Raw genomic sequence first — 27,577 nt, 5'->3', positions numbered from 1 at the left:
TTCTGGATTATTAAAGAGAAATCAACCAGAAAACAGATTTCTCTGATGTTCCAAGGTTGAAGCTGGGACTCCCTCTAACTGATTCAATAGTACTGTGAGCAACAGTCTCAAAACATGATCTTTGCCTATCTTCAAGAATAGTTTTTCTTTTCCCCTTCTTAATTGTTATTAAATATTCTAATAAGTCTGTAGCAGTGTTCAAACAACAACAGGAAGAGAGGGAGGGAGGGATACAGGGAAGAAGGCAGAGTAAACAAGCAAGCAAAGGGTTGGACACCAGCCAAGATTCTTGAGTTCTTGACCCTGCTCTGCTGAAGGCTAACCATGTGAATTTAGGACAGCCTTTTTATCTCTCCTGGTCTCAGTAATGACCTCTAAGCATATCTGTTCAGTTTAGAATTACAATAATAAAAAAACATTTTATCAATAATTTTATATTCCATAGGAAAGTACTAGGACTTCAATCTTTGAATTACTGCCTAGTTAGAGAAGGTGTACCTACCATCTATTATTTCAAAGCTAATGAAGACAATCTATTTAGGGCTTCAATACAACAAATGCCTCACAGGAAATAATAATGCAAATGTTGGGTGCTGACCTAATACCCTTCCCTCATCCACTGAAATGCACCCATACCGGGCTTATTCCCTAACTCTAACAGGAAAGCCGTATCTGGGGACAGGCTAGTCCCCTCGTGGCCCCTGAAGCTCGTGCTTCTTCATCCTTTTGCCTCTGCTCACGTGATCAGCCTCTGTCTGAACGCCTGCCTGTGTACCCACATCCCAAACCCATGACCTAGGTCAAAGCTTCCACAAAGCCTCTCTCAGAACTTTAATGCTCATTTTCCTCTTCTTAATTAACTCTTTGAACATTTGTTGTTCCTAAGAAACAATCTGGTCCTTAAACACATACTTTCTTATTAGTTTTTTTTAAAAAATTCTTAAACCTTTAAGTATTCTATGTTCATCATTTAAAAATTCATTATTTAACATCTATGAATCTTGGGGGGGGGTTGCAGGGGAGGTAATTAGGCTTATTTTATTTATTTTTAGAGGAGGTACTGGGGATGGAACACAGGACCTCATGCATGCTAATCATGTGCTCTACCACTTGAGCTATACCCTTTTCCCTAATACGTATGAATCTTATTTCTCCACATCATTAATGTTTCTTTAAAAAGTAAAGACTGTAGTTTGATGATTTTATTTCTTCATAATGCCCAGCTCACTGCATGGCACTGTATAGTATTCATTAAATAAGTCACTATCAAAATTATCACAAGGTAATTATTCTGGACTGCATGGTTAAATTAATAAATTCACATTATACACCAAAACTTCTTGGAAAGTGATTTATATTTAGTATAAAAAGCATAAAGAACCCCAGAAAAATTTAAGCAATAGCCTATCATTTCTAAAATAAACTTTAAAAGGCTGTGATTCTGCTTACATTTCCTTACTCTGTGGTTAAAAAGCACAGTTTTTAATCAGAGAAGTGGGTACACTTTCCTCACACATTCTGCAGAAGGAACATGCATGTCTGGTCCTCTTCCGCACGCTGGTGCTGCAGCCCAGCCTAGAGAGGCTTGCCCATGAAAAACATTCAGAACAGCCTCTGGCCAACAGTGTCATTAATGAGCATGTTTCATAGAGGCTCCCTCCCACATCTTCACTCAGTATTACTGACCTAGATTTCCTTCCTAAAATTCCACAGCAAAAGCAGGAAAACTCTCTTGCAGAAACAACAGCCTTCAGAATAAAAATATTTTTAGCATAATTACAATCTACTCAGAGAGTCTATTTCAGTAAAAGAATGAAAAATGAAATTTAAAACAAGAAGCAACTTATATAATGCAATGGAAACAATCCTAGATACCTTGGTTCTCCTATAAAAGTAAAATGGGAAAAAACAGTGACCTGCGTTTATTTTTGTGAAATTGGAAGTATTTAACAGAAAAGGCAAATGGCTAAATATTTAAAGTAGCAATTAATCAAGGAGTAATATCTATATATCAAAGCCAGAATAATTCTATCAGGTAAGATCCACTCCAGGTGCACGACAGACCAATGGATTTTAATAAATATGAGAAGTTCATCAATATGGTTTCAGATTCTACACTGCAAAAAACCTGTAAGAAACAACCATTTGTCAAGTTTTGAGGTCAAATCAAAGAATATCCACAGTTACCTGAAAAAAGACTATCAAAATACTCCTCTTATCTGTGAAATACGTTTTTTCATATACTTCAACTCAAACATACTGTGACAGATTAAATGCAGCTGTCTTCTATTAAACCAGACATGAAATTTAGAAAAATGTAAAACAACACTAGCCTTCTTACTAAATTTTTTAGAAAAGTATACTTATTAAAAATGTTAACATTAACATGTAATTAATTTTTTATTTTAAAATATTTTTAAATCTCTCAGTTTTAATATCCATTCTGATAAATATTGAGAGATACAACCCATATAAACAAAAGATCTCTGGGGTCCTTAATACTTTTGTAAATAGCTTTATTGAGGTACAACTGATACACAGTACTGTACATATTTAAAGTGTACAATCTGATAAATTTTGCCTATGTATGCCATTGCCGCAAGACAGAGAACATATCCATCACTCTCAAAAGTTTCCCAATGTTTAAGCATGAAAAGTGGCCTTGATACCAAAAAGTTTGAGGACTATGCCTTAAGAGTATTTAGAGATATTTTCCCTCTAGAGAATTCTGCTATTTATCCAGCGTCAAGTAAAAATATAAAGCAGCAAAGAAGAGTATGAAAGACTAAGGTCCTAATCCAGCTCTTTGGAGAAACCTTAGTCAACTCATTTAATTCCTTCAAACCTCAATATTCTCACCTATATCATCAAAGCATTGTACCAGTATCTGGTACCTAAGCTCCCTTCCACTTATAAAATATGTCCATTAGTCCACACCTCTACCCTCATGTGTTACTATCAAACTTCTAGCCTCTTCCCCCAATACCTCCCCCTCCTTCCCCCAGAGTCAAGAAGTCTAAGACAAAGTTCAGGCCTCACTATGTTTCTGTGATAGAAATTTAACCATCTGAGAAATGAGAAAACATGTAATAATAATATTTCATTAAGGACTAAACCAAATGATGAAGATGTTTAAATTACATGGAAAGAGAAGTAAGAAAATGAATGCTGGCAAGAGGGCTTCACGGACAAGATAGGGACCAATCTTTAAATATGATATTTTCCATTATGTTGACATTGTAAGTAACACATGTCAGAATGTCTTAGGTTATTATTACAAAGATGAAACAAAACTGACCAGGAAATACATATATTGATTATGGAATGATAAAGCAATTGTGGCAAAATGCTATTGATTGGTGAATCTGAAAAAACATACAGAAGTTCTTTGTTTTATTTATTCTTTTCTTTCATTTATCTGCATATCTGCAATTATTTCAAAATAAAAATTTAAGTACTTCTAGTTCAATTTTCTAAAAATAGGGGAAAAAATGACAAAAGAAAGCTAACTCCTTTTCTATACCCCCCCCAAAAGTTCCCAAAGCCAAGTCCACTTTCAATAATAAAACTGGGGGAGGATATAGCTCAAGTGGTAGAGTGCATGTTCAGCAAGCACAAGGTCCTGGGTTCAATCCCCAGTACCTCCATTGAAAAAAATTAATAAATAAACCTAATTACCTCTCCCCTGTAAAAAACCAAAACAAAAACAAAACAAAAACCCACAGAAAAACAAAGCAAAAATCAAAAATAAAATAAAATAGATTTAAATGCTCACGTTCAACTATATTAGGATGTCTTTCTCCTCCGTACTACATAGGCAAAAAGTCCACCAACCTTCCTGATTTGAGATTAATCATATTTGACCACCCCTAAAATGGCTGGAGACTTTTTTTAAAAAAAAGACTTTCCAAGTTCTAACAATATTTGAAAACACTGAAGCATTGAAGATCTCAACCAGGAAAGAGATGATGACTTTGAGTTAACAGTTTCTTCGTGTTTTGCTTCAACCAGAAATCCTGCAGGATGCTCCCCAGAATGGGCACAGGTGAAGGATGCCACTGTGAGCCATAATCCAGCCTAAGTCAGCAACAGTTTAGCTATAGACACTACACTGTTTTCAGCTGTTCCTTCTAACTCTCATGACACTAGACTTACTATCATACTGAAATGTACATTGTTCCTATAAAAAAATGTGTCTCTACACAATTTCCTTTCTCATTCTCCAAAGAGGCTGTTACATATACTCTCTTTTCCAGCATCCTCTCATCCCAACATACAAACTCTTACTTTATAGAAAATAAATAAATCTACTGCAAACTGACCTACTTCTTTCCTATTTCTGAGGGAGGTATAATCCTCCACCTTTATGTTCTTTTTAATTTGGGGAGGGGGGGAGCCTGCACAACTAGAGAACATGAGAAATGCACATCATTCTCGTTTCTAAGAGCAGCCTTTATACAAGTATGCCCTTTATCACCTCCCTTGCCATCCAGTCCTCCAACCTCCTAGACTTGCTTTTTTAAAATCCCTTTTGTCCTATTCTGGTTATAAGCACAATTAAGTTTCAGCATTTTAAAAACAAACAAACAAAATCCAAACTGTATTAAAGAAAAAAAAATTCCCTATAGAAGAATCTATGGATTAAAGGAAATTTAGATCTCAACCCAGTTATTAAAAACAAATGAGATAATGGAGGAAATATTGGTGAACTGTGTACTGACTGGACATTTGATATGAACTGGTGTGTGTGTGTGTGTGTGTGTGTGTGTGTGTGAGAGAGAGAGTGAATGGTAATGCAATCATGTTTTAAAAAGGAATGCATTTTTAGAGATGTAGACTGATAATAAAGACGATAATACGATGTCTGAGATTTGCTTCAAAAAACAACATCTAGGGTTGGGTGGAGGGACTGAGAGTGGGATAGATGAAATCAGATTGCCCATCTGTTCAACAAGTCAAACAACTGACTAGAGTCTGTGCCTCTAGTCTGACTTTCTTACTAGTACAAAACATGTTCACATTATTCCTTGGTTTAAAACTCTTCAGTGTTTCCCTGTGACCTACAGATTACAGAGCAAATTTATCACACAAGATTTTATACAAGCCAGTCTTAAATAATATTGTCAGGACAACAAGCATAATAAACCATGACTGTCATGTACCTGTGGCATGAGATATAAATAGCCACCCTAAGTAGAGAGATGTAAAAATTTGGCTCTTTCTTCAGACAAAACAGGAATTAAAACATTCCCTCAGAATGTCAATAACTCATAATAAACCCCATTTCTATGTTGACATTCTATTAAACAAGGTATATAAATGACAGTATTCAAATTTTGGTAGGTGTTAAGTTTTTAGTTTAAAGCCATAAAAACAATTTACAAGTAACCATAACCAAAATTCAACTGTGGTAGAAACCACATGTGAACATTAAACTGCATTCATGTCCACAGATCCTATTTCAATAAATTCTACTCATTCTACCAACTTATTTCAGACAACTATGGATAACTGACATTCCAGCTCTAAACTGAAGATGCAAAAACCACTTTCCCAAGTAGGGCAAATTATTCATAGGTATTTAACATTCTTATTAAGGAATATGATTTGGAACACTAAAACACACACAAATCAAGAAGGAAATTAATGTCCAAACATTTATTCTCTTTCTTTTTCTGGTTCCTCAGATTCTGAAGGATTTCTTCACACTCTGATAAGAAGTTTGTCAGCAGAGTGTGTCCCTGGAAGGGTCTGGTTTCCCACTCCTTCTGTACCCTTCCTCCCCCTGACCCAGAGCCAAATGTGTAGTGAGATCTTCCACCCCAGTCCAGCTAAATTTCAATCCCACCTCCTCTCAACACACAGCCTGAAGCACATTTCTTTCCTCCTCTGCCTCACATCCTGTTACCATACAAGAGGGAGGCAAGACCAAATAATCTGCCAGAATCCTCCTACACCTGACCAACCTCTGCTTTGCTGGTTTTCTAATGCTGAGTAAAAAGATATCATGGCAGGCACTTGAAGCAATAGCTTTCTCTCTGCTCTGAAAAAATGCAATGAAAACTCAAGTGTTAAGTCTTTTGCACCTTCTGGTCATCACCGTGGACCATTCATTAGCAGGCTGTGTTAACAGTGCATTCAAACACACACCAGATCTTCAGAAGAGGGGTCCATCAGTGCCCTAGCATGTGATCAAATTTCTTGAATGCAAATGAAGGTATCCTTTACTCAACCATTCAGAATTTCACATTTATCCATTTCAGTTGGTGGACCAGGTCAAATTGCAGTTTTCCTTTAACTAAGTTGAATGGATCAAACATAACAAAGATATCAACAATTTAATGCTCTCTTGAGCTGTACTCATTTATTCATTCAAGTATCTATAGTAGGTCCAGGGATAAAGCAGTGAATAAAATGTGCCTGGCTCCAATGTGTGTTCTTCTCTTCTTGCTTCTATGGTGCTCTGCTGGTATGTGGGACATCAAATGATGCTCACCCCCAACCTTCGTTCAGGGGCACCCCACAGTTGGCTGTGCCACTCCAGCCAACTCCTAGTGAGTTTCCTAAACAGTTTTGTTGATACCCTTGCCAGGCTCAGCCTGTGGCATCTCAGGAAGTGAGACCACCTGAAGCACTTTACTTTTACCAGCCCTTTACATGCCTGAGTCTTGCCTCAGGGCTACATCAGTTCTCTTATAATATAGCCCATAGTGATGCTGAACATCATGACATTCCAAAAAATATCACACTAGCCCACTATATTAGTATTATGCTAATTGGGTCTGATGAGTAGAAAGTAGCAAATACAAATGCTTTAGTCAGACATATGCAAACCAGAGAATGGGAGATAAACCAGAAAATTCAAGGGCCTGTCACATCAATTGAGGGTCTGGAACCAACAGCCCAAAACATGTCAAGATTCCCCTTCCAATGTGAATGATAAATTGCTACAACTTGCGTCACCAACAATGAAAAAAACAGGTATAATGCTTGGTAGGCCTTTTTTGATTTGGGGGGCAACACATACCACATTCCAATGTCCATCTTTAACCCATCTACAAAGTTACCCATGAGGCTAATGGTGTAGCAGAGGGACAGAGCAAGAGAAGGCTCTGCAGCAAGTTTAGGTTGCAGCTCAAGCTGCTTTACCACTGGGCCTTATGATCTAGCAGATCCAATGAAAGTTGAAGTGTCCATGGAATAGGGATATTAAATGGGGCCTCTAACAACCAAGAATAAGAGAATCAGAGACCAGATCTCTGTATTTTTGGAGAAAATCTATACTCTATTCTGCAGACAACTACTCACCTTTTCAAAAATAGCTCCAGGCTTGCTCTTGGGCATTGGTAGAGACTAAATGCCTAACCATGTGTTATAACGTGATCATGTGGCCTCATCATGAACTAGATGCTGCCTCACCCACCGAGCCATAAAGGTGGGCATGCACAGCACCAATCTAGCATTGAGTGGAAACATGTAAGAGACCAAATTCAAGCAGGTCCAAAGATATGAATAAGTTGCATAAGCAGGTGGCTGAGATTCCCTGCACTCTGACCTCTATTTTTGAGCCCCCTCTCCCTCAACCTATGCTAACAGCCTCCTGAGAGTTCCATATGACCAGCTGACTAGGGAAGAAAAAACCCAAGTCTGCTTTTCATGTGGATCCACCCAATATGCTGATACAGATGCAGTACTATAGCCCCATGTAAAGGTAACGCTGAAGGACAAAAGACGTGGTGAAAGAAAATCCTTCCAGTGGGTGGAACTTTGAGCAGCACATTTGGCAGCCCCTCTGCCTGCAGTGAAAGATGGGCAGAGCACAGATTTACACTGGTTATTTGTGCCCCATGTGACTAATCATTAAATGGCACTCACTTTAAAGGAAGCTCTTAACTAGGTGACAAAATACATACTTTGTGGATGCCAGGTAATCTCTTGCCCCAGCCACCACAGTGTGTCCTCAACAGACCCAGGAAAAAGTGGCCATCATGGCAGGGAGAGAGGCTACGTATGGGGTCGGCAACATGAACATGCCCTAAACAAGGCTGACCTGGCTAAAGTTACTGCCAAGTGTGTCTAAGCTGTCAATGGTAGAGACCCAAACTCAGTACCCTATAGGGTACCACTCCCAGTGAGACCAGTAGCCACCTGGTGGCAAGTTAATTACACTAAACATCCATCATGGTGGGGAATGTGGGAGCGGCTAGGAGGGGCAGAGATTTGTCCTCAATGTCCAAACATGTATTCTGGATATAGATTCGCCTTCTCTGCCTGTAATACTTTGTCTATCACTCATAAAATCCCTGATCCACCATCATAACATTCCACACAGCACTACTTTCGATTAATAAAGTCATTTTACAGCAAAGTGAAAAAATGGGCTCACGTCCATGGAATCAGTTGGTATTATCATACACCCCATCACCCAGGATGGCTGGCCTAATTAAAAGATGTAATCACTTACTGAAAACTCAGTTACAGTTTCAGTTGGGAGACAACACCTTAAAAAGAATGGGATAGTGTTTTGAATCAGAGACCCTTACAGGATGCTGTCTCCCCTAGAGCCAGAATATGTGGGTCTGGGAATCAATGGGAATCACTATTATATCCAATTTCTCATAGAATTTTCACTTCCATTCCTGACAACTTTGAGCTCTGCTAGTTTGAAGGTCTTAGTCCCCAAGGAGGAAATATACCTACCAGCATATACAACAATTCAATTGAATTAGAAAATGAAACTCCTACCTGGCCATTTGGGACTCCTTATTCCACTGAACCATAGGCAGAAAAGAAGGTTACTCTACTGGCTGGAATGACTGAGACTCATTATCAAGGGGAAATTGGGTTACTACAACACAAAGAAAGCAAGGAGGACTATGTCTGGAACCCAAGGGATTTCTCTGAGGTAACTCTTAATACTTCCATGCCAATAATAAAGACTCATGGAAAACTAGAGCAACTAAAAAAGGGCCAGACTACCAAGGAAAAGCAAGTTCGAAATTCTGGGTCATTTCTCCATGTAAAGAATTTCAACCAGCTGAGGTTCTGGCTGAGGGCGAGGGAAACTTAAAATGGGTAGTTGAAGATGCAACTGACAGACATAATTCTGGTCTTATGACTAATTACAGAAATGAGAACTCTGAGGGTTTTGGATATTTTTTCTTTGTTATACTCTGTGTTTATTTGTGTATTCTAACCATTTTCTTCTTTCTTCCCATTATTATAAGTTGTGAAAGGCTAACTTTACAATCAACCTCTTGATAAGAGAATATTCAGTGAACTGTGATTTGGGGAGTGATTAATATACCCAGCAATGGAAAGCATGACTATAGGTACTGAGCATCTCATTTCGGGAAAAGGGCGAAAGCTGCTTCATCGTATGAGAGACAGCTGTATCTTGTTAGATGCAAACATAAGAGTTGTTCTGCTGATACACGGAAGTTCAACTATATGCAGGAAAGCACATATGGACGCTAAGTAGCCAAATGAGTAGACTATGCCAGTTTCAATTTATTGCCTCTCAGCTCCAAATCCCCCTTTTATTGCCTCACTTGTGATAACGGACCTGAACCCTGTAAACGCTTCTCCTTTGCCAGCTGGCATGATACCAAGGTTAGCAGAGGGTGTTAGAGAAAGAGGTTTCTCTTCCTGCTTCCAGCATGGCTTCCCATCTTCCTGCTCCTGTGCTGCTCCGCTGATGCAGAACACCACCGGTCCTCACCCTGACATGTTTTAGTGGGCACTCTCATGAGAATCTTCCCAGGCAAGTCCTGCCAGTGGCCACTGCTGCTTCCTGGTGATTCAGCAGTACCTCTGTGTACAGCTTCCTGTTTGCCAGCATACAATCTCCTCAGCAAACAGCTTTACTGTCCAGTGAAGACATTCATGATAAGAATCTGATTTTGGAGGAGGAGGGCACTCTTCCAAATTTCTCTTTCATTTGTAGTCTGTCTCAGTTCTAGGGGCAGTACTGGCTCCCCTTATCTATCATTCCTGCATCCTCTAGAGTTCTCTCTACCGCTTAGAAGTTAACTCCCTGCTCAAATTACGACATGGTTTCTGTCTCCTAACTGATAGATACCAAGAATTAAATCAGCGAGATGGCTAAGAGAAAATCTTCAAATTTCTCATCACAAGAAAAAAAATTGTGTAAATAAGTGTGGTGATGAATATTAACTAGATTTTTTGCAGTGATTATTTCACAATATGTACAATATACGAAATCATTAATATAAACTCACGTATATGGCAATACCTCAATAAAAAATAAAAAATAAAAAACCAAAAAATGTGAGACAGCTTAATTCCACATTACAGATAAAATGGGGGAAAGAAAAAGAGATGTTTAACCCAAGGAGAATAAACCATAAGGCACACACTTATCTCCAACAAAAAGTCTATCCTCTGCATGAGAGGACACTGCTTCTCTGCTGCTCAGCAGCAATGACAGCCACAGTAGAATAGCTCTTCATTTTACATGGAAAAACCCAAGACCAGAAATACTAACTTTTATTGACCAGAGAGCAGAACCCATCAATGAGGACTTCTAAGAAGTCTAATGTCGATATTTAAATTCACCATTCACACAGCTTAGCATTTTCTCATCTCATTTTAAATTGCTGAGATCCCACTGGAGAACCGGCCGTGCCAGGTTTTTGCAGTGGCAAAGTTCTAAGTTAATTTTTTCATGAGAAACAAAGCAAAAAGCTCTTCGTTCAGTTTGCCTAGAGTCCTTTTAAAGTTTCGCCTTCAATTTTGTCCTCTATAAACAGAGAATCTCCAAAGACAATGGATACCAGACACGCTCTAGTTACATCCAGTTAAAATATTGTTATACAATCATTTAAATAGGAAAGGGGGCTGGTGGCCAAAAAGAATGATTTACTGGCAGAAGCATTTATTGGGTCGAAGCTGTAAGGACTTTCTATGTGGACATTAATTATTATCCCAATATCGCCCTACATTTATTAACCCCTTCAACCAGGTTACAAAGCGCTGAAAGTATTTTCTGTTCCTGAACCGAAACAATTCTTTTATTACTAGTTTTCCTTTCATAGAGGAAGAACTTCAGGATTAAATAGGGCAAATTACTCGGCTAAGAGACCAAAGCTAGTAGATGATAGATCTAGGCCTGCTCTTTTCCACAATGTTCTCAAGATTGAGACAAACCACTAAGGGAGACTTGTTTCCAGAAAGGCATGTACTAATAAGCTGGCAAAAATTATTGCAATTTTATCTGGCCTTGCTCTTAACGTTCTTTTTCTACATGAGGTCTGAAACAAACAGAAAGAACCACCTACTCAGAGAAAAATGTGGTGAAGGAAAAGGAAGGAAGGAAGCATAACCAAACAGCTTATGCAACTTCATGATACACAGAAATTTAAGTCAGATAATCTGTTCATACACAAGATAGCAAGGTGGCCCATTCCTCTTCAACATTAAACACAACAGCTGTTATAGTCTAGACAGAAGTCTGTAACTTTCTCAATAGCACAGAAAGATCAGAGCACAAGTCTTTATTAATTAAAAGTTTTTTTCCTAAACCTCAGTGACAATGTTATAGACATGAAAATGTGTTAGGTAAAGAGGGAGACAGAAAATCATCATAAAACTAACATTGTCAGGGATATGGGAGTAGCACCAGAGCAAATGGGCCAGGTGGCACATACTCAGGCTTTGTCACAGGAGAGGGGAAGGGGGATGTCTATACCAAGGATAATTTTAAATCCCCTGACACATCTCTTAAATGCTACAGAAACCTAGCAAGGGATCTACAGGAAAAAGTCCTGATATGCTGTAGAATGACCAGGAAATATGCATCAGCAGAAACAGCCCTCCTCCATAGCCAGGGCTCTCCATCGGCCACAGGCAGTGCTCCGCCGGCGCCTCCTCCCAGCCTCCTCCCCTTCACCTATTTCACTTCCATCTCAACAGACCTAACACTGCCAATTTCCAACAGACTCCCTCTTTCAGCTTTAAAAAAAAAAATGTTCAACGAGATTACTCAACAGCTACTGAGCACCTACTATATGTCAGACACTGTTCTAGGTGCTGGGCCACAGCAGTGACCGGAACAAAACCCCCACCCCTCTCAACAGTTATCTTCTGGTGGGCAAAGTCAGACAATAAAGAAGATAAATCATTAAACTGTGCCAATGATAAAGCAACAAGTGCCAGGGAGAAAATTAGGGTAGAGAAGTAGGGGAGAAAAACAGAAGCGGTACAATTTTAGGTAAGCCAGAGAAGGCCTCGCTAAGCTGGTTGAGAGTGAACTATGGGTCTGTCTGCGGGAAGAGCATTCCAGACGGAAAACAGCTGGTGCTCAGAGCCCAAGGCAAGGGCCCACCTGGCTTGTCCAGCAACAGTGGCAAGAACACCAGTGAAGCAAAGTCAGCAAAAGGGAGAATTAGGAGATGTGGTCAGAGAGATCTATTTTTCTGACAGGATAGATGTGGGATGTGAGAGAAAGAGAGAATAGGGGAAGCCAAACATTTAGCCTGAGAAAGCAGAAGAACACTCTATTTCTGTTTAATGAGATGGGGAAGGTTTTGTTTTTTGTTTTGTTTTGGTAGGGGAGCGGGGGAAGAATCCAAAGTTCAGCTTAGGATACCTCGAATTTGAGATATAAACTGTACATCTAAATGGAGATTTGAAGCTCTAATTTCACATTTCCCTAGTTCTCATCCAATCTCCTCATGGACTCTAACCAATATTACATCTGTTCTTACAAAATGTTCCTTAAAACTGTTTAGCATTTAAATAATGTTTATATATTTGTGCATTTCCCTCTGTAAGTGGACAAATTAGGACAAACCCACAAGTTAATATATAAAGCAACATTTTAATTCTAAAGAGGTTTGTGGTGAACACGATGGTTAACTTGAAAATCATCTTTTTTTTTTTTAATAAGCTAGCTTATTTACTTTTACCATTTTCAAGTGTACAACTCAGTGGCATTAAGTACATTCACACTACTATGCAAACGTCACTGCCATCCATCTCCAGAACTTTTTTCACCTTGTAAAACCGAAACTCTGTACCCACTGAAAAAATAACTTCCCATTTCCCCCTCCTCCCAACTCACAGCAACCACTTTTCTGCTTTCTGTCTCTATGAATATGACTATGTATGCTCAGTACCTTATATAAGTAGAATCATGTAAGTGGCATTAGTATTTGTCCTTTTGTGACTGGCTTATTTCACTTAGCATGGCATCTTCAAGATTCATCCAGGTTGGAACATGTGTTGGAATTTTCTTCCTTTTAAAAACTGAGTAACACTCCACTATATGTATACACCACATTTTGTTTATCCATCCATCCATCGTGGGCACTTCGGCTGCTTCCACATTCTGGCTATTGTGAAGAATGCTGCTATGAACATGGGTGTACAAATACCTGCTCGAGTCCCTGTTTCATTTTGGGTATATATCCAGAAGTGAGTTTAGAACAGGTTCCTATAACAGCTGCACCATTTTACATGCTCATCAGCAGTGCACAAGGGTTCCAATTTCTCCTCATCCTCACCAATACTTGTTATTTTCTATTTGATTGTTTAGTAACAGCCATCCTCATGGGTGTAAAGTCATATCTCACTCTCGTTTGGATTTGCATTTTCCTGATGATTAGTGATACTATGCATCTATTTGTGTGCTTATTGGCTTACATATCTTCTTTAGGAGAAATGTCTATTCAAGTCCCTTGCTCTTTTTTAATCAAGTTGTGTGCTATTTTGTTGAGTTGTAGGAGTGCTTTATATATTCTAGATATTAATCCCTTGTCAGATTACATGTTTTAGAAGTATTTTCTCCCATTCTCTGAATTGCCTTTTTACTCTATTGATAGTGTCCTTTGATGCACAAAAAGTTTTTGACTTTGATGGAATCCAATTTATCTATTTTCACTTTTGTTGCCTCTGCTTCTGGTATCATATCCAAGAAATCACTGTCAAATCTGATGTCATGAAGATTTTGCCATATGTTTTCTTCTAAGAGTTTTATAGTTTTAGGGCTTACATTTAGGTCTTTGATCCACTGAGTTAATTTTTCTATGTGGTGTAAAGTAAGGGCCCAACTTCATCCTTTTGCATGTGGATAGCCAGTTTTCCTAACACCATTTGCTGAAAAGATTATCTTTTTCTCAGTGGATGGTTTTGGCACACTTGGTATTAAATCATGACTATATATGCAATATAGGCAAGGGTTTATTTCTGGGCTCTCTATTCCCTGGTCTATATGTCTATCTTTATGTTAGTACCACCACTGTTTTAATTATTGTAGCATTATGGTAAATTTTGAAATTAGGAAGACTGAGATCTCCAACTTTATTCCTTTTTAAGATTGTTTTGGTTACTCAAGGTCCTTTGAGATTCTGTATGTATTTTAGGATAGATTTTTTCTATGTCTACAAAAAAGGTAGTTGGTATTTTGTGAGGGAAAAAAATCATCCTTTGAAAAAGCACTCTGAATCTTCCTACCAGTGACTAACATTTCACTACTGCTGCTGGAAGCTCATAGTTGCAGTAATCTGTATACATCCTTTTATACATACCTCCAAATTTTTCATGAGGAATTAATCCTTGAACAATGTAAAAAACACATAAAGGTTAAGTATGTTATTCAAATATCTCCTTTAAAACATTAGTGTGAAAACCCTAAACTTTATAAAGCAAAAACTAACAAAACTAAGAAATAGACAATTCAATAATGATTGTTGGAGACTGTAATACACCACTTTTAATAATGGATAGAACAACTAGAAAGAATACCAACAAGGAACAGAAGACCTCAATAGTATTATAAACCAAGCAGACCTATCAGACATTTATAGAACACTCCATCCAACAACAGAAGAATATACATTCTTCTCAGGTACACAGAACATTCTCTAGGACAGACCACAGGTTAGGCCATAAAACAAGCCTGAAATAAATAGGGACTGAAATCATACAAAGTATGTTCTCCAACCAGAATGGAATGAAATTAGGAAATGACAACATTAAATACTTTGGGGAATTCATAAATATGGAGATATTAACAACACACTCTTAAACTACCAATAGATCAAAAAAAATCACAAAAGATGTAAGAAAATATTTTGAGATGAATGAAAATGAAAACAGCAAACTGAAACATATGAGATACAGTTAAAGAAGTCCTCAGAAGAAAATTTATAGCTATGAACACCTATATTAAAAGAGAAGAAAAAAAATCACAATTCAATAACATAACCTTCCACCTTAAGGAAGTAGGAAAAGAAAAGCAAGCTAAACTTAAAGTAAGCAGAAAGTAAGGAATAATACAGATTAGGGTGGAAGTAAATGAAACCGAGAAGAAAAAAAATAGAGAAAACCAAAAGTTGACTCTCCAAAAAGCTCAACAAAATTGACAAACCTTTAGCTAGACTGATCTCTTGAAAAAGAGAGATGACTCAAATTACGAAATTCAGGAATGAAAGAGGAGACATCAACACCAATATTACAGAAACAAAAAAGGTTCATAAAAGAATACCAAGATAAACAAGCTTCCACTGTATAGTACAGGCAACTATATTCAGTTATCTTGTAGTAACCTATAATGAAAAATATGGAAAGGAATATAAGTATGTACATGTATGACTGAAACATTATGTTATACATCAAAGACTGATACACTATTGTAAACTGATTATATATGTTTAAAAAAAAACCAACTGCAATATATCAACAAATTATATAACCTAGTTGAAATGGACAAAGTCCTAGAAAGACAGACACTACTTAAGCTGATTCATGAAGAAAACATTAGGATGGAAAATTCAGAAACTAAAATTGTGGTTAGTTCTACAGTTTCTAACAATTAGGCTTGGGAATTAGATCCATGATAGATGTAATTCTGTCAAATTTCCCTGTAGAGAAGTCAAGGATCTCATCCTCTATGATAAAGTATAAGACAATCTTTTGTTGAATTAGCCTTGGTTAATTGGACACCTCTTGTGCCCCAACCTCTCACCCTTTGAAATCTGTCTTTTATTCCAACTATAGCTGCAGCATCTAGCTGCATACTGGTGTGATTTGATAGCATTTTATTTCACCAAACCAGAGTTTTCTGTCCTACACCATCTCTGATGCCAGACACAAGACAGCTGCAGGATGGTATTGCACATGTGCAGTTAGCCAATGGAAGAAGGCAAATGGTGAATAAATGCTACCTAATTCTAGCATTCAGGTGGAAAATTCTGAGATGAATTCTACACAGTTCCTCAGAAGATCCCACCCAACATGATTAAGCCCCCTTTGTCCACACAACAGTGACTAAGTTAGTAATATTTCATTGTATTGGTTTTTCCTCTTTCCAATCTCACTTCCCAATCTCCTACTCTTGTTTTCTGAGATCACTTCTCAAAATAAACTACCTACATGCAAAACCTTTGCCTCAGTCTACATTTTCTTCCAGAAAGTAGTGCCTAAGAAAAGCCTTAAAACAGGTCTTCAAAGGTCCTTTCCTTCTAACTGCCTTTCTGATGATTAGTTAGCACTCACGAAAATCCACTGAGACATGACATGTTGTGGCAGTAAGAGCACAGTGCTTCTTACTAGACTAGGTTCAATTCTGAGCTTTGTTATTAACCTAACTTCAACTTCTTCAAATGAAAACTGGATACTGTTATACATTCAAAAGCCCTTTACAAGTTCCAATGTGTTATACAAATGACGGTTACCCTTATTATTAATGAAATGTATCAGACAGAAAAATCTGCTCAAGTTTAGATTCAGGTAAAAATACAAGATCAATTTATAGTAGGTATGTATGCAAGTTAGTGGTTTTGGGGGAACAAAAATTCTCCAGTCTCAGAGTGTGACTCTTCCTATAATGCTTCAATTTTTCTTAGAAAGGAGAATGTATTCATATACTACTTGTAGGCTTACAAATTAAAAATGAAAATATTCTATATCTACATATGTCTTTTGGCATAGGGTGGCATTCCATTCCACAGAGAGAAGCAAATCATATAAGCAAATTTATGGTTTAAAAAGTATATCAGAATTATGGACTCACTCAAAGCTCAGGAAGAAGCTATTTTGTTTCATTTAACATAAAACTTCAACAGAAACTGAAAACGAATGGCTCACAGTATAATTAAATGCTTTGCTCAGATAAAGGTTCTTAAGCTCAGTCCCTGAACTGACTTCAAGGGAGTCTCAAATACCCTAAAAGTAAATGTAATGTGCTGTGTTAATGGGAATGGCTGTCTTGCTGTGTCTACATCTAGGAACACAGTGTGCAGCTTTGTGTTTAGGCTTCATTTATGAGCTATAATGCCAACTTATGGGTTGGTTATAATAGCTGTTCAGAAACTCTAACTTAGATTTATTTTTCTGTTAAGATTTCACATTTTTGATGCCTCCGAATTTTTCTAAAAGTAAATCCTTTGCATTCCACCTGATGATACAAGTGACAGTGATAAAACACCTAGGATACTTTCTGTGTCATGACATTCTAACAAAGCAGTTTTACTGTTTCCCTGCTGGGATGACCTGAGGGAAGGATATCACATCACATTCAGAACAGTTATCACAATAAAAAGCCACCTACTATGATTAACAATGGAAACCACCAGTAACACTGCCATTTGTAGAGCACTTAGTGTACTGCAGCTTGACCCAAACAGTGTAAATAACAGTAATTTGCCTCCAAGGCAGCACAGCTTATTCCACAAATAATTTGTGGTTAAATCTCATTAAGCCCTCATGTAATGGAAACAGCATCAATATAAAATGAAGGATAATCCAGTTCCATGCAAGATTTAGAAATGAAATCACTCTGTGCCTACCCACCAGTCTTTGTCCAGAACCCTCTCCCCAGCCCTACCATGTAATCAGGTCAACAAGGAGGAAGAATTCAACTGTAGCCAGGTTTCATTCTACTTTCATCAAAATGAATATGCTAATAAAACCCAAGAATTGCCCCAAAGCTTTAATTCTAGGCTACCTATAAGAAGGTTAGATAGGATTGTGAATTACTCTTTATAGTACTTAAATTCTTGTACTTCAAACCTAAGAACAGATTATTGAGCTCTCTTAATGAAATGAAACCTAAGACATTAAATTGAACTTTCTTAATAAAAAGAAATGTTTGCCAAACTAGAAAAAATTCTTTATGCCATGCAAATCACCTTATATATACTCTTAATTCAGTCAACACATTGCATTTGCAAATCTATCAACTGCAGAGAAAAATTAACCCAGAATGGTTAGAGAACTGGACATTCCATTGAATTCTTACCGGATACAGCATACTAGATTATCAAATCTAATGTAACACATTTTATTTATTAATTCAGAAGGCATTTTAGGAAGACTGTGAATGTGAATTTTAATTAGACTAAACAAAACCTAAGTATAGTAATACAAAGTATCTAACAGTAATTGGTATGCCATGGAAGCTGCCACTCAGCCAACTATCTTTCTCACCAGATGCTATAAAATATCAAATAGTCATATGGGCTTCTTAACTCTTACAGATTCTGGATAAAAGGGAGTTCACTCTGATAATCCAAAATGACAACATAAGTGGCAAAGCCTGGCAAAAAGTAAAAAGCCCATGTAATTATGGGTTGGATTAGAAGCTTTGTTAGACTAAGAGCTCATGCCTCAAGTGTCTTTATTTATAAAAGTCATACTTGGCCACATTATACTTCAATAATTAACACCCAACCAAAATCCAGTCCATACAGTGTTAGTGTAAGATGTTTATTAGTGTAATTTATTTAGCACAATGATCACATTAAAATGTCCCAATATACAAAACTGTTGAAGTCTAAAGTCACAAAAAATACAAACTTAGGTGTGTGAATAAAGTTATAAAAATATTATTTTAAAAACAAAGTTCTACATCTTCAACACTGGGCCAAAAAAGAAAAAAAGGGGAAAAAAAGAGATAGAGAAAGAGATTGCATGTAAGAAACAACACATTTCAACAGAGCAACCCTGACTGTTTTGGCTGCCTCACCAGTGAGGTACCGGGCCACTGGGGGTGACTATCATGGTCATACAGTATTTCATTACAGGACTGGCTACTTCACATGAAGCTGTATGTGAAACATTACATTTATTTCCTTCCAAATGAAACATCCAAGTGAAACAGAGCTACATATACACCAAACTTCAGCTGGCTGTCAGTAGAAAATTTCACCAATTTCCTAAGTTCAAAAAGAAAATATATTTGGAAAAAAAACAAATTTCAAACAAAAATAAACATGACAAAACAAATTAAAGTGGAATAAATCAATGTCAATAATGGAGTGTGAGAGTGGGGTTTTGACCACAGCCATCCCATAGGAGTCACAGCCAGGCTTTCCACCCATGCATCACTTAGACAAGCTGCGGAGACTAGTTAGAAGACACAAAAGGATGTCAAGTCAGCACTCCCATCTGTGAAAAGTTCCTCGGCAAAAAAAAAAAAGGGCACAAAGAAACCTACGAATCAATTACACACCAAAGGGAAAGAGCTGTTTTATTCAGTGGTGTGATCTCCTATGGTACTTCTCATATTTTTCTCCTATGGTAAGAGTTTTCATACTTATCAACTGCTTAGGAGGTAAGCTCTTCCCCTAATATGTGCCTCCTTTGTCTTCTCTCCAGAACCCACAGAAGCAATTCGTGGCAAAGGAACCAATCCTGGTGACCACAACAGGGAATGCTTCCTAAATTCCCAAAGTCATTGCAGGGATTCAGTTTAAACTTTCATAATATTCTCATTTTACCATCCCCAAAGTAGCTTTGTATCACAGGATCTAAAACAATACACATCTCGAAATCTTCCTCAGAACATGGTGCCAGATACTTACTTTAATCTGAAACAATCAGATTATAAAAACCTGCAGTCAGTAAGAGGACAGAAAATTTTAGAGTATCTCACATTCCAGATCTTAAACCAGAACTCCTCTATGATTTCAAAACATGGCCCATATTTTATATTCTATTTCTAAAAATCCGATCAAAGCTTATCATTTGAAAAGTTCCACAGTACTTATCCCTGATGGTTTCAGATTTTTTTAGCTATTAGTTTGGAAAATGAGAAATGAGAAAAGGAAAGGCCCACTGAGATAATCTTCAGAATATGTGAAGGTAAATGCTCAGGTTCATGGTAAAGGGCTTGACACTCAAGTCTTCATATGCGACCATCAGTCCCACTACAAGCATCATAAAGGTATCGCCAGAGTTCAAAGGGAGACTAAGCCTGAACAGTCTAAGTTTAGTCAGGTAACATTTCAATAGAAATCCAGTAATTGGTTGTCATTCTTCAATGTGTTGCAATTTAGCTTCATTCTCAGGTTGTTACAGAAGAAGTTATTTTCTATCTGTATCAACACCCCAGTATTTAACAACACAGGATTCCATTCTCCTTAACTCCTCAATTATTATGTTGATAGTTTACAATCATAATAAGAAAGAAATCTGGGATATGAAATTCCGTACACAGTAATAAGGTTGTCAAATTTTCAGGAAAATCTAAGCCTGGACAAATAGATCATAATTTCATAATAGAAACAATTTCAGCCCAACTTGCAAATAACAAAGGATGATTTAATTTGAGAAATATTTTTTTCAAAGTTTAATCAGAGCTACTCTAAATTAGAAAACTTTAAATGAAAACAGCTATCATTATTCAGATGTTAGTAAGGTGGAGAGAAACACAGGTAGCCTGAAAGATGACTCTACCCTAAAAGCAAGCTCACACAGGGGAGCAGAAGGAGGGGAAAAGGGAGGTTCACAGCAGGGCTGGTGGACTCAGTTCCTTTATGGAAGCACACATTCTCATTTGCCATCACAACACCCTGATTCAGGCTGAAGATCTGAAAACCAAATGAAAACGCCAACTAAAAATGTTTAAAGAAAAGAAAAATGCGAGACTGAATTAAATGATAAAATGAGACTTAAACGAGAACAAGAAATAAAAGGCATTTGTTGACCTTCATAAAAATACTAAAATTAAAAAGGATTCCTCTGGTACTTTGTGCTCACAAAGGGAAAGGAGGTTCCATCAAGCCCTGCGGAGCACAAGAGGAAGCAGGTGGTTTGCTCAGGCATCAGCAGGAATAGGCCCCGAAGAACTACCCTCAGCTTCTTTATCGTGTCCAGGAAGGAAAGCAAAGCTCTGCAAAATGCTGAAGGTTTTACAAGTATAACGGTGCTTAGGAAAGATCACTGGTCTGGTGTTGCAGCAGCCCCAGTGTTGAGAGACACGCTAGGCTTCTAGGAGGAGAAAAACAGAAAGGGAGGAAGAAGTAGGAAGGGGAAGGAAAGGGCGGAAAAGCACAGGTCATTAGTAAACAGCAAGTTCAACATAGCAAGATGCTCATAAACCCTTTACACGCTATCAGCAGAGCTGGTCTGCTCTTAGGACTAGAGATAACACTCTGAAACAGGAATGGGAAATTTCAAAATGGCCCAGAGCTATATGCTCCAGTTAGAGATGGCCAAATTAGAATGCAGTCACAACATGCTCCAAAAACATGCACTGTTCACCCTCTATTCCTTCCCACCCCCAATGAAACATGCATATTTTCAGTAAAGCACCTGCTTTAATATAGTCAAGAGATCAAATTCAGAACACAAATATCTTCCCAGGTGCGCAAACTGCATCCTACACAAGGGTGGAGAGGTGTCCAAGAGGAGGAAGGCCTGCTCTCAGAATGGCATTGTGTGGGTTTGTCACCAGATGTGGGTTCTGGCTAGCAGAAGTCCCACTGAGACGGAATGAATTACTCAAGACTGTGGAAAAAAGTCAAGAGAGCTAGAGGGAGTCTGGAGCCAACTCTATGAGCCTCTCAAATGCTCCCATATTTATTGTGTACAGTCAAAGGAGGAATGCAGGAACTTAGGGAAGGACAGGGTGGGATCACAATGAGTACAAAGGCTTTGTTTATTGTTGGTGTTTGGCTCAAGGTCAGAAGACCCTTTTTGGTGAATCATGTTAGTGTTGAGACTTTTAGCTAATTAGGGCAGAAGTTACAAGAAACAGTTGCTTAACAACATTTTTCTTGGACTCAGGTGGCTGTGCCCGTCTTAGGTTGCCCCCCTCAGGGGATCTTACCCGCCATTGGCTAACCAGCCTTCTCACCTCTGAGTCTGCAGCTTTTTATAACTTGTTTATCATTTCAGCCAAAGGCTGTTTTGGGGATAGAAGACTATCTAACAGCAGGCACGCCCAGCGTTTATAGCCAAAGGCCTGGGTGGCTGCTAAAACCTCAACTATGCAAGCAAGGCGGTTACTAAGCACATTTGCTCTTCTTTAAAGAGATAAGTGGCTGGGGTCTGTTACAATTTGTTAACCCAATCATGGGCTCCCACAGCATTGGGCAGTTCATCAACAGCTAGGTTCTTTTTTGCCACCAGGGAACATAGGTCTTCAAACAGTAAGGGCCAGGCTGCCTGTTTTCCTGAACTTTCCCCCCCACATTGTTAACCTGTGGCCGTGGGAAACAACCACTACATCAAGTCTGAGTCTCTTCTGGTCAGAGCTGACATCCTGCTGGAGAAGAAACCTACTCTAGTTGTAGTGGTTGTTTGCTTCCTGGATGAAAATGGTAATCACGCTCACAAATGGTTAATCAAATAAACCCCCTCCAAACCTTGCCTTCCCCCCACACTGCCTCCTCATTACAGAAAGCTGAATCTATTTGTTTTTTTAAAAGTTCATGTTCAAGCCTCTTCTCCTTTAATCATGGGGATTTATAAATGCTTTCTTAAAACCAAAATTACAGAGACAACTTTGCTTTCAAAGCAGACAGAAACAGTCAATACCACATACAAACTAAGATTATCAAAGAAACACAAAAATTTCAGTTCACAAAACTGGAAGGTAAGGCAGCACTTCTGGCTATTTCCAGCTTTCAAATTAAAGAGTTCCTAATTTACGAGTGGCTAATAAGGATACATTGTCACTGGGTAAAACAAACATTCACAACAAATAGAACCTAGTCATCAGTAAATCTAAGCTATAAAGATGTATACAATGTTTCTAAAGGTCACAGAATAAAGAATAAATCCTGGAATAACTGCTATTGCTAAAAGAAGGCTTTCTGGAAGTCTTAGAAACCAAAAAATTCTATGGTGGCTCAAGGAAAGGCTTCTCAAGGCTAAGGTATGCATGCAAGAAAAGAAACACAGACATGCCTAGCACTCGCCGCTGCTGCAGTAATGTGAAGCAAACCTTACGCCCCAGTTAAAAGCACACTCTGCTGCAGAGGACAATGTGCCAGATCATTAATAGGCTTTATTTGGGTGAACGGTGTCAATCTGATCACAACTTAGGTTGTGCACTTAAGCAAAGTATGTGCAGTTATTTATAAAAATTCAACTATGGTTCTCACATCAACTACTTAAGAAATGATTTTTGTAGTATGGCCCTGTGGACCCTGCTACTGCTTCAAGAATTCTGCTCACTACAAATGTACTGGGGGTGGGGGGTTGGTGCTAGTCATGAGGTGGGAACCCACAGGAACTCAGTAATAACTCTAGTAATGGGCGAGGCATTCGAGAGAGATTTCAAAAAGGGAAAAAATAAATGAAAAACAGACTGAGGGCAAAAGAGAAAGGAAAGAACTTTCAGTATCTTGCTCACAAGTTTCCTAACACTGAGCCTTGGAAAGCAAACTAAGTGCAGCGTGCTTTCAGGGAAGAGATCCGCCCAGAGCTGCAGTGGCCAAAGGACTCCAGTATTTTGATGATGGTTATTCTGCAGCTATAGGCATAGTGTTAAGATTGATCCAGCTCGTGTGGTACAACTGCAACAGATACTCAAGGAATATCAAATGAAATTCACTCCTTCTTTTGTTGGAAATGTTATGTGGCAGGTGCCCTGGGTTTCAATACAACCAACAAGATCAGGAGTACCCTTAGAAATCATCCATGTGCTTCCACTAATGAGCCTCCTCAAAGGAACTTATCAAGGTGTTTGTTTTGAGTGTTTCACTCACACATTTGGGGGATCCTGGGAACCACTTACCGGTGGTATTCCCTTCTATTCCATGGTCGCCGTTGGCTAGCACTGTTGGTTTAGAAGAAGGAGTACCTGAAACAACCAGAAAAAATAATTACCCATTGTGACAGATAGACAAATGAAAAACAGATCCAACTACTGTCTAACTAGTAGGATTCCAGTCACACTTCATAGTTTACTAGCTAAAAGCAGATAAAATCTATCCAAAATTTAAAGATCCAATAAAAGGAAACCCAGAAACATAGAACAGAACTGAGTCATTAATTTCTAATCCAAACTCTGATAAACACCACCACTACAGGAGAGCCCTTCCTAATACAATAAACAGCAAGTCGAAATCTGTTCTGCTCTGTAAATTGCCAAAGATCACCATTATATTGAATAAAACCATCATGAAGCAGCACAGGTTTATAACCTGTGATTCAGCTCAAACGCTGCAAGGACACAGGGCCATTTAAAACAAACCCCACATAAAAAGTCCACGTCATTGCTCCTGTACATGAGGGTTACCTGGAGGTCACCAGCAGCACTTCTGGAAGCAGAGATTTTTTTTTTTTTTAAAGCTATTCTAATAGACTGTGGTTGTTTTTCAGTCCCTAATAACTAAGGATGTTGAGCATCCTTTCATGTGTTTACTTGCCATTCTTTCATTTTCTTTGGTGAGTTAAATGGTCAATTTTTGGACTATTTTTTAATTGCGTCGTTTATTTTCTTATGACTGAATTTTGAGGATTCTTTATTTTTCCAAATATCAACCCTTACAGACAAATTTTGCAAATATTTTCCCCCATGAATGTATGAGAAAATACATCCAAGAAATGTATTTTTATTTTCTTAACTGACTTTTGAACAACAAAAGCTTTAAATTTGATAAAGTCTAATTTATTTCTTCCTTCATGATTTCATGCTTCTGGTGGGGTTTCCAAGAATTTTTTGCCTAATTCAAGGTCACAGGATTTTCTCCTACATTTTCCTCTAGAAGTTTTATAGTTTTCCAATTTAGGTTTCACATTGAGGCCTATGATAAATTCAGAGTTAAATTTTTTATGTGGTATAAGATATGAGTCTAGGTTCATATTTTTGCACATGGACATTTAACTGTTCATTTATTCCACTGATTCCTGTGCACCTTTATTGAAAATCAATTGACCACATCACATGTGGGTCCATTTCTGGACTCTCTCTTCTGTTCCACTGACCTGTGCCAGTACCACACTGTCTTGATTACTGTATTTCTACAAAGTCTTGAAATGAGGTCACATGAGTCCTCCAAATTAGGTCTTCTTCAAAATTGTTTTGGTTATATTAGTGTCTTTGCTTTTCCATATAAATTTTAGAATCAGTTGTTGATTTACCAAAAATAATAATAATAATAATCCTGATGGGATCGTGATTGCGACTGCAATAACTCTATAAGTAGGTCAATTCAAGGACGTATAACCTTTTCCGAAAGGCTCTGACTACATCTAACATTTCAGCAACCTGCCCAGCTTTGCAGATGGTCTACCAAGCCAAGAGGTTCCTACATATCACTCTTAAGAACTTCATAGACATTTTTCATAAGACAAATAAAAATCCAGAACATATGCTACTAAAATGTCAAATGCAAGATTTTACTTTGGAAGATAGCAAACTACAAAGCCCTACCCTCTGGGTCCCACAAATCCATGGCAGAAACCTTTCATATAAACTCATTGAAAAGATCATTCATTCTGTTATCTCAGATAACAGAGGAACAACTAAAGGGAACAATGTAAAAGAACAAGGCAGACTAAAAGAGAGTGTCTATTAACTGGAAGAGGAAGAGGAAAATAAAGGAATAAAAGATAACAGACTTTTATTAAATACCCAGCCTATACCAAGCACCAAACTAGGGCTTCACATATTGTGTTTTACTGATCCAGAGAGATGCCAAATATGTTCTTCCCCATATTTGGGATGTAAATATGGCCATACATATTTGGCATAAATAAATTCCCTTTTACCCCTACACAGTAAGCTTATAAAATTTATTTTTCCTAGCTCAAGAAATACTGCATAATTTAAAAAATCTGCCTCACTTTAAAATGCAAATTGGAAATAAAATAAAATGAAGACTATAGGAAAAGGCAAATTACAAAAATACTACCATATTTTGGCCATGAGAGTGATAAAATCTTCTTAAAATTTGATAACAGCCAGTGTTGGCAAAGGTGTAGGAAAGTAGGTTATTTCATAAACCACTGGAGGAATATAAATTGAAGCAACTTCTTTATGAGAAAATTTGGTAGTCTATCAAATTTTGAAACATCAGCTTAATTCATTTTAGATACGCAGTTCACAAAAAGACATGAAAGTACACAAAAATCAATGTAAACAGGATGTTTATTATGGTATTGTTTTAAAAGTAACAAATGCCCACCAGTAGATTCACTAAACTGTGAAATAATATGCAACCATTAAAAGAAATGAAGTAGCTCTTAGAGCACTAATATGGAGAGATGTCAAAGACACAGCAAGAAAAAAAAAAGCAAATATGACATAATAGCATTATAAAAAACAATATACATAAATAACCAGAAAAAATAAGGGAAAAAATATACCAAACACCATTGGTAACCACTGGTAAGGAATGAAATGTGAGGAATCAGAGTTGGGGATAAAAAGGAAGACTTTCAGACAGAAAGTCCTGTTTTAGCTGAGCACCTTCAAGAGTGGGCAGTTAGCCAACTGAAGCACACCAGCCAGCTGCAACACACTACCACAAGTAGTTAGAAAGGGCAGAAGAGATTGCTAAAGCAAAGTAATAAAAGATCTAGAAATCAAGGATAGACCCCAGTGGACCAGAAATTACGACGAATATCCAAGAAAATGTAGCAAACAGACCACACAGAAGGAGAAACCCAGCACAAAGAGGGCACAGGAAGATAGGACTCCGAAGTACTCTACGCTCAGAGACGGCAGGGACTACGGGACTACGTTAAAAGCCTCCAGGCCAGTCCCCACTCCCCCTACACCTTCCTTCCCTCACCCCACAGCAGTCAGCTTTGTGCCAGACCCAAGATGGGAGGAGAGATTGAATGCTCTGGCGCAAGAGGATGCTATCTCACTGGGTGAGTGGTGATATCTAGAGGGGCGGGGAGCCCCACATCGCACCTGACAGCACTGTGACATCCCTGCCAGAGGCAGCTGGTACCAAACAGTCTTGTATCACCAGGAACCTCAATAGATGGTATTGCCAAATAACTAAGGGAACCTCCTACCAAAAAGAAGGGCCTCACATTCAAAGAGAATAACCACCCAGAGAAACAATGTTGATACAGCAAATAGGAGACTTCAAAAGAAATATGCGGGGGGAGGGCATAGTTCAGCGGGAGAGTACATGCTTAGCATGTACGAGGTCCTGGGTTCAATTCCCAGTACCTCCATTAAAATAAACAAACAAACAAACAAATAAATAAAATGCTTTGTTTAAAAAAAAAGAAATATGCCACTTCCCTCAAAAGTATAAAAAATATCACAATCTGTGAAACAAAAGCAAGCCCCTAAATGAAGTGAGTTATCTAATGATTAACAAATCCTTTTTCAAGTTAGATGGTTTCCAATTCTTTGCTT

The 27,577-nt window shown here is 38.0% G+C and overlaps 1 protein-coding gene across 15 annotated transcripts in view; it reads right to left on the bottom strand.

The window, feature by feature from the left end:
* MAP4 (microtubule associated protein 4) overlaps positions 1 to 27,577 on the bottom strand; it is a 149,284-nt gene that overhangs the window by 58,253 nt on the left and 63,454 nt on the right. For all 15 annotated transcript variants that reach the window (XM_074344985.1, XM_010972928.3, XM_010973014.3 and 12 more), the window contains one exon: positions 23,990 to 24,055. In XM_074344985.1, coding sequence (XP_074201086.1) covers positions 23,990 to 24,055 — 66 coding nt within the window. The remainder of the gene's footprint in view (positions 1 to 23,989; positions 24,056 to 27,577) is intronic.

This window comes from Camelus bactrianus, chromosome 17 (genome assembly GCF_048773025.1).
Source record: "Camelus bactrianus isolate YW-2024 breed Bactrian camel chromosome 17, ASM4877302v1, whole genome shotgun sequence".
NCBI lineage: Eukaryota > Metazoa > Chordata > Mammalia > Artiodactyla > Camelidae > Camelus > Camelus bactrianus.
Note: the sequence above shows the minus strand (reverse complement) of the source record. Positions and strands in the feature narration are given on the sequence as shown.